This window comes from Halichoerus grypus, chromosome 4 (genome assembly GCF_964656455.1).
Source record: "Halichoerus grypus chromosome 4, mHalGry1.hap1.1, whole genome shotgun sequence".
NCBI lineage: Eukaryota > Metazoa > Chordata > Mammalia > Carnivora > Phocidae > Halichoerus > Halichoerus grypus.
In genome coordinates, this window is record NC_135715.1 from 132,394,001 (window position 1) to 132,406,571 (window position 12,571).

At 39.0% G+C, this 12,571-nt stretch overlaps 1 protein-coding gene across 1 annotated transcript in view; it reads right to left on the reverse strand.

Moving 5' to 3' along the window:
• Positions 1–12,571, reverse strand: part of LRP2 (LDL receptor related protein 2) — a 195,627-nt gene that overhangs the window by 140,089 nt on the left and 42,967 nt on the right. Inside the window, exon 5 of the mRNA XM_078070026.1 lies at positions 11,628–11,744. Within this exon, the coding sequence (XP_077926152.1) occupies positions 11,628–11,744 (117 nt within the window). The remainder of the gene's footprint in view (positions 1–11,627; positions 11,745–12,571) is intronic.

Consider the following 12,571-nt stretch of genomic DNA (forward strand, 5'->3'; position numbering starts at 1 on the left):
GGCTGTAGAAAGAAAACAGGCTTGTAAGTCAGGAGCGCTGGGACCTGGGGCACCACTCAGTAGCTATTTACTCTTACTCAAACCGCTTATCCTCTGTTACTTCTTTAACCATACATTTGGGTAATTCACTTCACAGGGTAGAGGGATCTCAAAAGACCATGTCTACTAAAGCACTCTGAAAAGCACAATGTTCTCTACGAGCATAAATAACTACTACCACATTATACACATATGCTACCAACCAGATGCTTAACTCTGGTTTTCTAGGTCACAGTGGAAAAATCAGGATGCCCCTTTCAAGTCCCTCCCCTCTGCGTCCCCAGACTTGAAATGCGTATCTTTCATGATCCCAAATGAAGGCTTCATTCTGTTGGTTGTTTATCTGTTTCCCCCACCACACAATGACACCCTCTAAGATCTAGGATCCTGCCTTACCCACTTTAGAGTCCCCAACCCTTAGTGCAGGGACTGGATCATTACTCAGGGTACTCAGGAAATGCTAGATATTGCTATTGACTTATCACAGATGAACTTTTTAGTTAAGAAGCTTTCAAAAATATTTTGAACTTCTGCCTTTTATGGTGTTTAACATCCTCCTCCTCTCAAATTGATACTTTCTTGGCCCAATTTCTTTTTCATTGAAGATTGTTCTCATAATGATTCTCATATTATCTTCAAATTCCTCTAACTAAGGAAAAGGTATGTCTTAACATAAGGTCTCAAAAACTAGACAGTAGAGTCCCACTCTGAGGCTCAATTTTGCATTGAAGAACCTACTTTTTGAGGTTTCACAGACATGGATGGGTAATTCCTTGGATAGTCCCAAAGACTCCTTCACGCAGGAGCAGTGCATAAAATTCTGTGCTGAAAATATATTAAACTTGTACTGTGTTAACTCACACTTTAATAAAAGATGGACTCTCAAATGATACTTTTCCATTTTTTGTAGTGAAAGAAGAAGCCCAATTATTCTCATCTCCAGAAGTTCAAAACTGGACTCTAAGTGTCTTTAAATACCTAAATTGCCAGTTATATTTAATCAATCATATACTGAATCTGAATTGTCCTCCTTGATTATCTAAACAGAACTATGGCATGGAACTTTCTTGCTCCAAATAAAGTCATTAGCAGAGAAAAAAATCTTAAAAATCTTTAAGCACTCATATGTATATTTGGGGGAGCAAACATGTACATTTGGAATGTGGAGAAAGTAAGGAAAAGAGAGGGAAGAGGTGGTGTTATCAAGTGTGTTCTTGCTTTTTGTGCCAGATAAACTTTAGAGGTCTAGGGCTAATTAATAGTTACCTGTCAATCTTTCCATTAAGACAAAACTGATTCAGATTTTAAATTTTTTCTGAATTTTATTTTTTAAAAGTCCAAGAACCAGCTAGTGCTGAGGGTGATTGCTATCTTTTCATCAATGAGATGGTATGCATTACAAATGTGCTTCAAAGGGTCACACAACTCTGTTTATGAATTCTCACTTCAAGAGATCCAAGAGGCCAGTTGAGTCTGGCCAGCAGTTCCCCTCCCCCATGAGCCAGATAGCTCCTAGAGTCAGTATGTTGTCTAGCCTTTAAAGTGCAGCAGCAAGCAGGAAAGAGATCTTAGAAAACCCTGTCTTTGCAGTAGATAAGGTATCTGTGTGGAGGAAAATTTATTTGAGTGTAGATGGTGACTACCTCACTTGGAGTGATTACGGTAGATATGAAGGATCTGGGACAAATATACAAAGCGGATCACTTGTTCTCCCCATTCTGCTTTTCGAAAGCCAGTGCCATAAAACTGAGAAGAGAAGAACTACAACAGTTTCCACTGACAGGACTAAAAGTTTACTGACACGCCTCATCCCCCCCCCCCCCCCCCCCCCCCCCCGCAACAAACAACAAGGCCAGCTTCTTGTCATCAGGGAGAGTATTGTTATGGTCAGAGGTCAGCAGTTAAGACACCCGGAATGAGGAACGAACAGCTTTCTTGTCTCCATCCATGCTGATAATGAATCTCTTCTCAATCAGCCAAGGACCTGCCTCAACTCCCACAAGCCTTCTGGTCTCTTCTCTGCGTAGTTAACTGAGGTATATGCCCACAGGAAATGCTGCATGGAGCTACCTGACTCCACTGAATACTGAAAATATTTGGAAATCTCCAAAGGGTTCACAGAGGAAATGGTTCACCCACACAGAGGAAATGGTTCCAAATCATTCACACCGAGCAAAGTAAGAAATGACAGATTCTATTTCCCTTAAAGATTTCGATTACCAAAAAGGTTAATGAGTTTTGATCTACCCCAGGAAACAAGAAGTCACAATACTCTGGGACTGGGAGATACCTAAAATCTTTTTTGGTTTATTTGCTGAGCGGGTCAGAGTCTAACCTTGTAAACTTTTTCCCATGGAGCAAATCCATCATGTAGGTGAAATGTCCTGCAAGATTTTAAGTAAAGAGAAAGTATAACAGAAGAGATAATACACACACACACGCACACCAGAGGAACTTGCCCTTCTAAGTTTTGTCTTAATGGTAAGATTGACAAGTAACTATTAACTGGCCCCAGACCTCTAAAGTTTATCTGACACAAAATACAAGAACACACTTGATCACACCACCTCTTCCTTCTCCTTTCCTTACTTTCTCCACATTCCAAAAGTACATGTTTGCTCCCCGACAATTGGGAACTTCCCCAAATATACATATGAGTGCTTAAAGACTTTTAAAATTTTTCCTCTGCTAATGACTTTATTTGGAGCAAGAAAGTTCCATGCCATAGTTCTGTTTAGATAATCAAGGAGGACGAAGTGACTTGAAGACCTCGTGGACCTCCCAGAATGGAAATCATTCACAGCAGAGCAAGATATAAATATTAACACTACTCTTTATTATCTTGACAGGAAGGCTATCTCTTTATTATCTTGACAGGAAGGCTATAAATACATTCTATTCTCAGAATTTGGCAAAATGGCCAAAAAGCACATAGAAAAGAAGACAAATTGATTACAAAGAAAGGGGAGGCATCTAGAAGGTAGATTATGAAACTTAAGCTAAGACTTAAAGGAAAACAAAAAATAACTGATAAAAGTCCTGCTCAAGATACCTGAGACCTTTCAAGGTCCTAGCATCATCCTTTTAAGTTATTCTGGGTCTAAGGAGCGCTAATCCTGTCAAAGAATGATTTGCCAGAAAAAAGTTTGCCAGTTTGGCGACCAGCACTTAGCTGCAGGTACTACCCACAAAAATAAGCAATTACAATAATAGTCATCAATAATATATATTGAAAACTATGTGCCAGAAACTTGTCTAAGTACTCGGTGTGTATGAACTCATTTCATCCTTATAACAACCCTATGAGGTAGGCACTATTACTCTCATTTTATAGATTCTACATATGTGTCTTTCTGAGGTTAAGTAATTTTAAAAAAGGTCTTACGACCAGTAAATCGGAGAGGCAGAATTCAAATTCAGGCAGTCTGGTTCCACAGTGCATGTCCCGAACACTAGAGTAGATATAACTATAGGGCTATAGGGCTTATAGGGCTTCAGAGTAAGTAGTGGGAAGAGGCAAAAGATTACAGAAACAAAATGAAATTGAATGAAAGGAAACAGAAACTCTTAAAAATATAGTTTAAAAAGGAAGAGAAATAACCCAAGAGAAAAAACAAAGTTTCCTTTCTTCCATTTAGTTTCCCATTCCACTTTCAGGAGTCTGAAGAGGTGAGGCCAACTCTGGATTTACGGTATATTCCACTAAGGACTTTAATCCAGTATGATCTAGGAATGAGAAACCCTATGCTGGGAAACGGAGCTTTCCGGGAGTACCAGAACAAACAAGAGAGTCAGTACCAAAAAAAAAAAAAAAAAAAAAAACAGACCACAAAATAGCAGAGGACCCACTCTACCCCCTTCCCAGTCAAATTCAAGTCCCTGAAGCAAGTGCCATCACAGACTAGCACCGAGGAACTACAGTAATATACAAGAAGAGAAAAGCATTTTTCAAGAGAAAAGCCTCTTTTCAAAAATAATTTCAAATGGCTTTTAATAAAAGGCATATACATAATAAGATTTATAAAATGGAAATAGCAATTCCGCACCTTAGGAAGAAAAAGCAAATACAGTCATCCCAAGAGCTAGTAGAATTGCACTAACAGCAAGTGTAGGCTAAGCAGCCTTCAGGAAACTGAAGCCAAAAAAGGAAACACATTAAGTTACCTTGTTTTCCTTACCCTGCTCTCTTTGAACTGCTGGACCTTAAGTCCCAAATCCCTATCTGGTCTCTATCCACGGTGACCTGATCTATACCTAAATTAGAAATGTGCCTGAGAGGCCCCCTGCAAAGATTTTGGATCTACAGCACCTCTTTCTTCCCATGCACAGAACTACCACCAAAATCTGAAAAGGAAGTAAAGACTGACGTAGTTCTAAATTCTTAAAAAAATAATAAAAATCTCACTTCAGCCCTAATGTAGGAGTAACTGAGCAACAAGACAGAAAATTGTGCACCAAATGCTCCAAGGAATAGTGCAAAGAAGTAAGGTGTCTTCTCATGGGTAAGCAAACGTTTATAATGTGCACCAGATTTAGTGGTACTGGTTCTACAAAGGAGCTATGGAGCTATGGGTTTTCATTTGGGGTACATAGCACCTATCTCTTCCTTATAGTTATCCCCCATGACACATCTGGGCAGAACAAACAGGCAAATTTTAATGCCTGCCCCATAGAATTATGAGAGTGGCCACTTTCAAACCATAACCAGAAACGGTGTGGCTCAGTTGAGGACTCACTGGCAAACCACTGCTGGATGAATGCCATTATGCTAAAAGCCAGTTATCCTACAGAGTGCTACCTTCCTTTCCAGTAGGATTTCATTCTATCCAACATACATTTATTGAAGTCCACCTTCCTCGATACTTTACTAAGAACTGGATAAAGAGAGAAACAAAATTAGAAGTGAAATAGAAATTCCCACAGCTTTTTAAAAAAATGTTTTATTCGACAAATAATTAGTGCACACCTATAGGAGTATGAGGTCCTAGAGAAGTGACAAACTTCATAAAATCCCTGCTCTCATGGAACTGACATTTTCCTTGGGAGAATGGAAGGACAGACATTAAAATAAATGTCCCGCAGAGAAAAATGTTATGGAAACACAGCAGGGTGGAATGATAAGAGTGACAGGGGGGAGTCACTCTCTGGGTTGAACAGGAGCCATTAGGTTTAGTAAAACGAAGGTCACTGGTGGCACTGACAGGAATGCTTTCAGGAGACTGGTGGGCAAGGGCTGTTTTCAGTGAGTTCAAGAAAGAAAAAGGAGAGGAAATGGAGGCAGGGATATTAAAGACAACTCTATGTAACTGCATTATACAAGGGGGCAAAGAAGTTGGGAAACAGCTGAGAGGGGCCTAGGGTCTTTGAATAAATATAATGTGCTTGTACGATGGCAATCTAAACAAGAAATTCTTATTTCCTGAAGGTTTCAGGGCTCCGACTTCTATCTCAACTGTAAGAACACTAAAAAGGTACATGTGGGACGTGATATGATAGATAAGATGGGGCCAGTCTCTCTGCTTCTGCTTTCTCACCTGGAGTACAGAGAGAACACTGGGAGCAAGGCTTACTGGGCAGCATAAATGTGCAACTGAGTTTGAGGAAAAGCATGTTCTTCACAAGCCATCATAGTCCACAGAATGACTCTTTATTCCTCTGTTTCCCTGGCTGGAGTTTCAGCAATTAGATATATAAAGGCAAATGTTTGAATTCTAAAGAACAGAAAGTCAATAGAAATAAAACTTCATGGACAAAGCAGCCCCAGTTGCAGGCAGACCAAATACTGCTGATTACCAGCAAGAAAGCCTTCATTGTAACAGGGATTTTATTTACCCTTTCTTTGGCATTCCTAAGTATCAAAAGAGAAGTACTGCAAACCAATGATAATTAGCTATAGTTTTACTCACACCAAAATCACTCTAATATGGTACTTAACAAAAGCAAAATAATCGCTTCGCTTAACTGGAAAAATCTGTACGATTTTTGAGCAACCGAAAGTCACTGCAATATATTAACTGAATAACCCATAATTGCTGCATTGTTCTGATGTTTATCTTGGACCCTGCATGAGTGGTTTTTCCTTGATGCTAATCCCATTAGAAGTAAAATGGACTGCAGTTTTGAATCTCCTGTTCCTTGGGGGGAAAAAATTAATAGACAAGCTATTTAATAGTAGGTGCATTTTATAGATAGCCGGACTGAAAAATAAAATAACTTGGGGAAAATGAACTTTTACCTGTTACACAGCTTTTTATAATATATACGTACACACACACACACACTTACACATATACATATTCAGAAATAGTTCTCAAACAAGGTATAATCAAAAATACCTTATGCATATAGGAACACAGCAGACAAAAAGACCAAACATAATAAGAAGCTTTCATACAACACAAAATTTATCTCAATGATAATCTTTTTAGTGGGATCTTACTATGCTTGCCCTCCGTACCATCTCACCCATTCTCTTCCTTCCCTTCCCCCTGCCTCCCTGAGAGAACTCTTACACACTTTTCTTTGTTCTGTAAAAGGAATGCCTGCAATAGACACAAGGTGCTCTATGTTGGAGCTCAATGTCTTGATCTTAGAAGTTTGAAAGGGTAGGGACCATAACCTAGGGATCTGATCTGACAGGCAGGACTATGAACTATAGGGTCAAGCTTCCTGATCCTTTCAAATATTTGGGGGAAAGAATTAAGTCCTTCTTTGGAGCTCTTCCAACATCATTACTACATTTAAGTGGTTTCTAGGTGTCTAATACATTTAGACCCCTTCCTATAGACAAGCTTATTTCTTTTTTTTTTTTTTTTTTTTAATTTCTGAGAAATAGAAAAATGAAAGTCACACTCACAGGCTGATCCTGCATTTGCCCACAAGTAGGGTTCCCATGCATCATGACTACAGAAACAAGCAAGTGTTGCTTAATCCACCATATTGTAACATTCCAATTTAAAACAACTAATAAACAGCTACTATGTATCTGAAGGGACATTTAAAATAGCCAAGTATCTCTATGACTAAATGGATCTTAGCAATAATCATCAATGACTGAGTTAGACATTACGTGCCTCCTAATGGAAATACATACTTTTATATTCAAAGTATTGTTGCCCCTCCATACAGAGAGAGAGAGAGAGAGAGAAATGCTTGCATCTTTCAAGCCTCTAGACTAATGTTATTCTCAACTAGAGCAGAGGAGGAAGATTTGGCTCCCAGAGGACACTTAGTCTTGTCTGGAGACATTTCTGGTTGTCATAAATGGGAGTGCTGCTGGTTTCTAGTGGACAGAGGCCAGGGATATGGTTAGACATTATACAATGCATAAGACAGTTCCCTGCAATAATTATCTGGCCCCTAATGTCATCTGTACCAAGGTTGAGAAACCTTGCTCTAGATCTAGCTACCAATTTCCAAAAAATATAAGAGACAGACAAACAGGGGCACCTGGGTGGCTCAGTCAGTTAAGCGTCTGCCTTCAGCTCAGGTCATGATCCCAGGGTCCTGGAGGATCGAGCCCCGCATCGGGCTCCCTGCTCAGTGGGAAGCCTGCTTCTTCCTCTCCCACACCCCCTGTTTGTGTTCCCTCTCTCGCTGTGTCTCTCTCTGTCAAGTAAATAAATAAAATCTTTAAAAAAAAAAAAAGAGAGACAGACAAACATGTTAAAGGACAGTAGGGGATGCGATGAGCAAAACTCAGACTGTGGGAAACTCAGGACAAGTAGTTTGGTTTTTTCAACAAATACATTGCAAGGGGTAAAAAACAGAAATGGAAGGCAAACTTACAAATTGAAAGACAGCAACTAACTCCAATGTATAAATTTTATTTGGACTTTGATTTAAATGATACTGTAAAAAATAATAACAAGCCACTGGGGAAATTTTAAGAACTGATTATTTTAAAGAACAGTTGTTAACATTTAGGTATGGTCATGATACTGTTATGTTATGCTAGGTTTTAGTCCTTATTTTTTGGAGATAAATACTGAATCATTTAAAGATAAAATTACGTGATTTGTGAGAACTGCTTCAAAATAATGGGGAGAAGAATAAAGAGCTCTAGGTTAAGACAAAATTAGCCAAGAGTTGGTAATTCATATAACTTGAGTGATGAGTACAAAGGAGCTGAGCATACAATTCACCTTGCTTTCGATTTTGTTTAAAATCTTCCATAGTAAAAAGCCTTAAACAATAATTTTTAAATGATAAAAGAGCTAAGTAATCTTCAGGTATAAATACTCTGTAAACTCCCATTACCAAAGAAAAGTATTCCAAGAGCATGGCCATAGGGTTTAGACCTAGGTTAAAAGCTTGGCTCCTCCACACTCCATTCCTGACAATCTTTATAGCCCTTTTAAAGAGGAGATGGTCATCACACCCACCTTGTGGTATTAATGTAAAAATTGCACAAAATAGTGACTGGTGCCCAGTTTATGGCAGTTCCCTTTCCCATTTTCCACAAGTGTTCCAAACAAAGAGGGAAAACAAAAGGAGGCCAATCTGTCTCTCTATATTAGCACTTTCTAAAGACTTTGATCCAGGCCCTTCATCTCTTTCTTGTACGAATCTGGCTGTCGCCAGGGGATCACAGCACAAAGAAGTATGAGGATTCTTTTCTTAATTTCCTGATTTGTTATTTTTTTAATACTCCTCCATAAATAACACATAGTAACAAATAAACAAGGCATAGAGAAACAGGAAAGCATATGTCATTATCAAACCCATTTACATGTGTCAGACTCATCTCAGGGCTACGAGCCCTGAAGAATCCATGACTTGTGTGATTCCAGGAGCAATTAACTGTATCATCTAAATCTGGCTCTCTTTCCTCAACAAATCCTGTTTCACCTATTCCTTGTACTTAAAAAAAAAAAAAACAAATAAAAACTTGATTAAAAATCCCTGCTCTGGGCACCTGGGTGGCTCAGTTGGTTAAGCGACTGCCTTCGGCTCAGGTCATGATCCTGGAGTCCCTGGATCAAGTCCCGCATTGGGCTCCCTGCTTGGCAGGGAGTCTGCTTCTCCCTCTGACCCTCCCCCCTCTCATGCTCTCTCTCTCTCATTCTCTCTCTCAAATAAATAAATAAAATCTTTAAAAAAAAAAAAAATCCCTGCTCAGATATTTTATAAAGCTCACTCACTTCCTTTCCTTCGTTCCTTTCTATACCAACTGCTGGTATGCTCGAATGCTGCCAGCTTTTTTCCGGAAGATCTATTGGCTAAGTCTTGGGGCAGTTGTACGGGTGACTTTAGACTTGGCTGCAGGGTGTTCACATGGAATAAATCCAAGCAGTCTGTTTCAGCTGCCTTTTATTTTCCCCAAAGTAGCATTTCCTTCATCCCATTGCATTTCCAACAAAGCACTCATTTTCATCCACTTGTAAATTAGGGATAAAGACACAGACGGCTGGCTGGTGGCACAGCCTCTGGTTCTCCCTTAAACTTGCACAAGCTAGAACTTTCTCCTTCTGTAAATAAAGTCCTTCATGAAAAGCAATCACCAGACTTGGAACCAGAAGATGGATTTAGCCACAGCACCGCCACACATTGTACAACCTTGAACAAGCCATTCTACTCTTTGCAGTCTCAGTTTCTTTATTTATGAGAGTATACTAACACCTGCCCTATTGTCCTCATTGAGGAATCTAATTAAGAATAACAACCAAAATTTATATAACACTTAGCAGTTTACAAAACACTGTAAAATATATGATCCATCACTAGTATTAATCAAAAATATTTTCTTCACTTGCCACAGTGAAGAACCTATTGTTTGCTTTACGAAGTACTGAGAGACCCTGACTCAGACTTGCTATTTTGTGACATCAGACAGACACTACCATCTCTATAATTGCCAGTACTAAGTCTCAATTTTCAAAGTGAAAAGAGACCCAAATTAGAGGTAACATAATCTCTTTCCAAGAGAACATTTAAGTTGGAAATTACACCACAACACAACTGTACCAGCAATTCTGGAGATACAAAGACAAATAGCACAGCGTCTTCCCAAAGAAAAATAGTCCCAAGGAAAGAAAGCACTGAAGGAGAAGAGGTGTTTCTTAAAATGCACCATGTGTTGGGGCGCCTGGGTGGCTCAGTCGGTTAAGCGTCTGCCTTCGACTCAGGTCATGATCCCTGCTCAGCAAGGAGTCTGCATCTCCCTGTCCCTCTGCCCCTCCCCACCCCCGCTAGTTCTTGCTCACTCGCTCGCTCACTCTCTCTCTCTCTCTCAAATAAATAAATAAAATCTTTTAAAAAAATAAAATAAAATGCACTCTGTGATAATGATACGGATGCAACATGAATCTGGACCTGTTTGGACCCAGATCTTTCCTTTTCACATATGCTAGTATTTCTTCCATAAAGAGTACAGTTTGAACAATGTAGTGAAATAGGAATGATTTGCTCAGAACCAGTTTATGTTAGCTCCCACCCAAGGGCATAGCACCTTATTGGGAAATGTACCAAAATATACAGAAGATGGTCCTCTCATCAAGAAACATAAAATAAACCATTTGGACCAAAGGAAGAAATTTAGCAACAGTCCAGAAAACTAAATTAAATCAAAATGATCAAACAGTAGAGGAGGTGTCCCACAAGAATGGACTAAAACTTAAATCTCAGTTGGAGACATAATAACTAAGAAGTTTATGATCAAGTTTTCTAAAGTACACAAAATCTATCCACTGATTATTGGAATACCAGAATATTAAAACAAACCCCTGAAGTTTAGAGCATAAATTTAAGAGCAAAAGAAAGAAACTTTACTCAGCTCATAGTACACTTACAAAATGCAGCCTATCAAAAGAAACTCAGGAAAAAAATACATAAAAACTCAAGGAAGTTCTGGATAAACTCATAAATGAATATGCTTACAAGGGCTTTTAAGCAGAACTGGATACATCTGAAGCTAAAGTCACAGTTAGGTGGACCACAGGACTGACACAGTAGAATAATTCCTATATTCTTGTAATCTAACAATTCCACATAAACCTCAAGAGAGACAGATTACTCCTTACTTATTTGTAAGATGTACACGATGCACCATGATTGCACTCTCTTATTTTGATTATGATAATATCTCAACATTATACATAGAATACTGTGATTTCTATGTCTTATCATGTGGTGATTAGTTACAAACTGATATAATAGGCTGCCACTGGGGAAAGCCATTTTCAAAATGTAACTCTTTTCCAAACAGGAAAATACTGAGTCCATAAGAGCAGAAAAATTAATGACATTTGACCCAGAAATTTACCATCTTAATCTAATAAAACCCATAATTGACCAAACCAGATTTTATATTCAATGTATTCAATGACCGGTCGTTCAGGATTCTACGTTAATGTTAAAAAATACAGAAATCTGATGTGCTAAGGCAGGACACACTTGGAATGTCTTGCTAAAAATAGTCTCATATCAGAATATCACCTCTAATCCACAAAAGAATCTGCCCAAGAGATTTCAATAACAAGAGGCATATTGTAGGCATTTCTGTCCATCAACAAATCTAACAAATTGATTAAAATGCCAAAGGGACAAAGGTGAAAGCAAAAACAGTGCAAAGACTGCAAGGGACTCACGGCAGTCTTTCTCGTCCGTTCCATCTGAGCAGTCTCTGACGTGGTCGCACCTGTATTCATTTGGGATACATTCACCATTGGAGCATGTAATTTGATGGCTTGAGCATGTTCTCCCAGCTGTGAAGGGGAAAAGATATTACTTTATAATTACTGCCAAAGACAGACCAATCCATTGACATTTACCAAAGATGAATGAGGAAATTTGAAAGCAAAGGCAAGAGAGTATATTGAACATAAAGTTCATAGGCTCAGAAAGCAGTTACCCAGCTACACCAAGGTAGACAGCTCACAATGCAAAAGCAAAGGTATTATCATCAGGATATTATCAAAATGCTCACAGAATCGGGGCACCTGGGTGGCTCAGTCAGTCGAGCATCCCCTACCTCTTGATTTCAGCTCAGATCATGATCTCAGACTCCTGAGACTGAGCCCCAAAGCAGGGGCTCCACACTCAGCAGAGAGTCGCTTCTCTCCCTCTCCCTCTGCCTCTCCCCCCCCACCCCCCACTCCCACTCACCCACGCACGCATGTGCTCTCTCTCTAAAATAAATAAATAAAATCCCTTAAAAATGCTCATGGGATCACATCAACACTCAAGCATGTTAGTGTAGACAATTATCAACATGTGTGGAGAATACAATATAGACTGAAACCTACATGGTAAAAGGGATGAATGAAATAAGAATTTTGCAGATATAGGTAGTAGCCAGGGATCGGTAAGGTTCCCCCTCATTGAAATACTTGTTTAAACAAGAAGGATATATGCCAAAGGGTTGTAACAGTGGATATTTCTGAGTGATAAAAATATGGGTGATTTTTTTCTTTAGAGTTTTCTCTATTATATGACTCTCTACATTGAATGTTTATCAGTTTTATAAACAATTTAAACTAGCTTGTTTTTATCCTCTGTTGATTACAGTAGGTAAAAGCAAGGCATCAGTAGT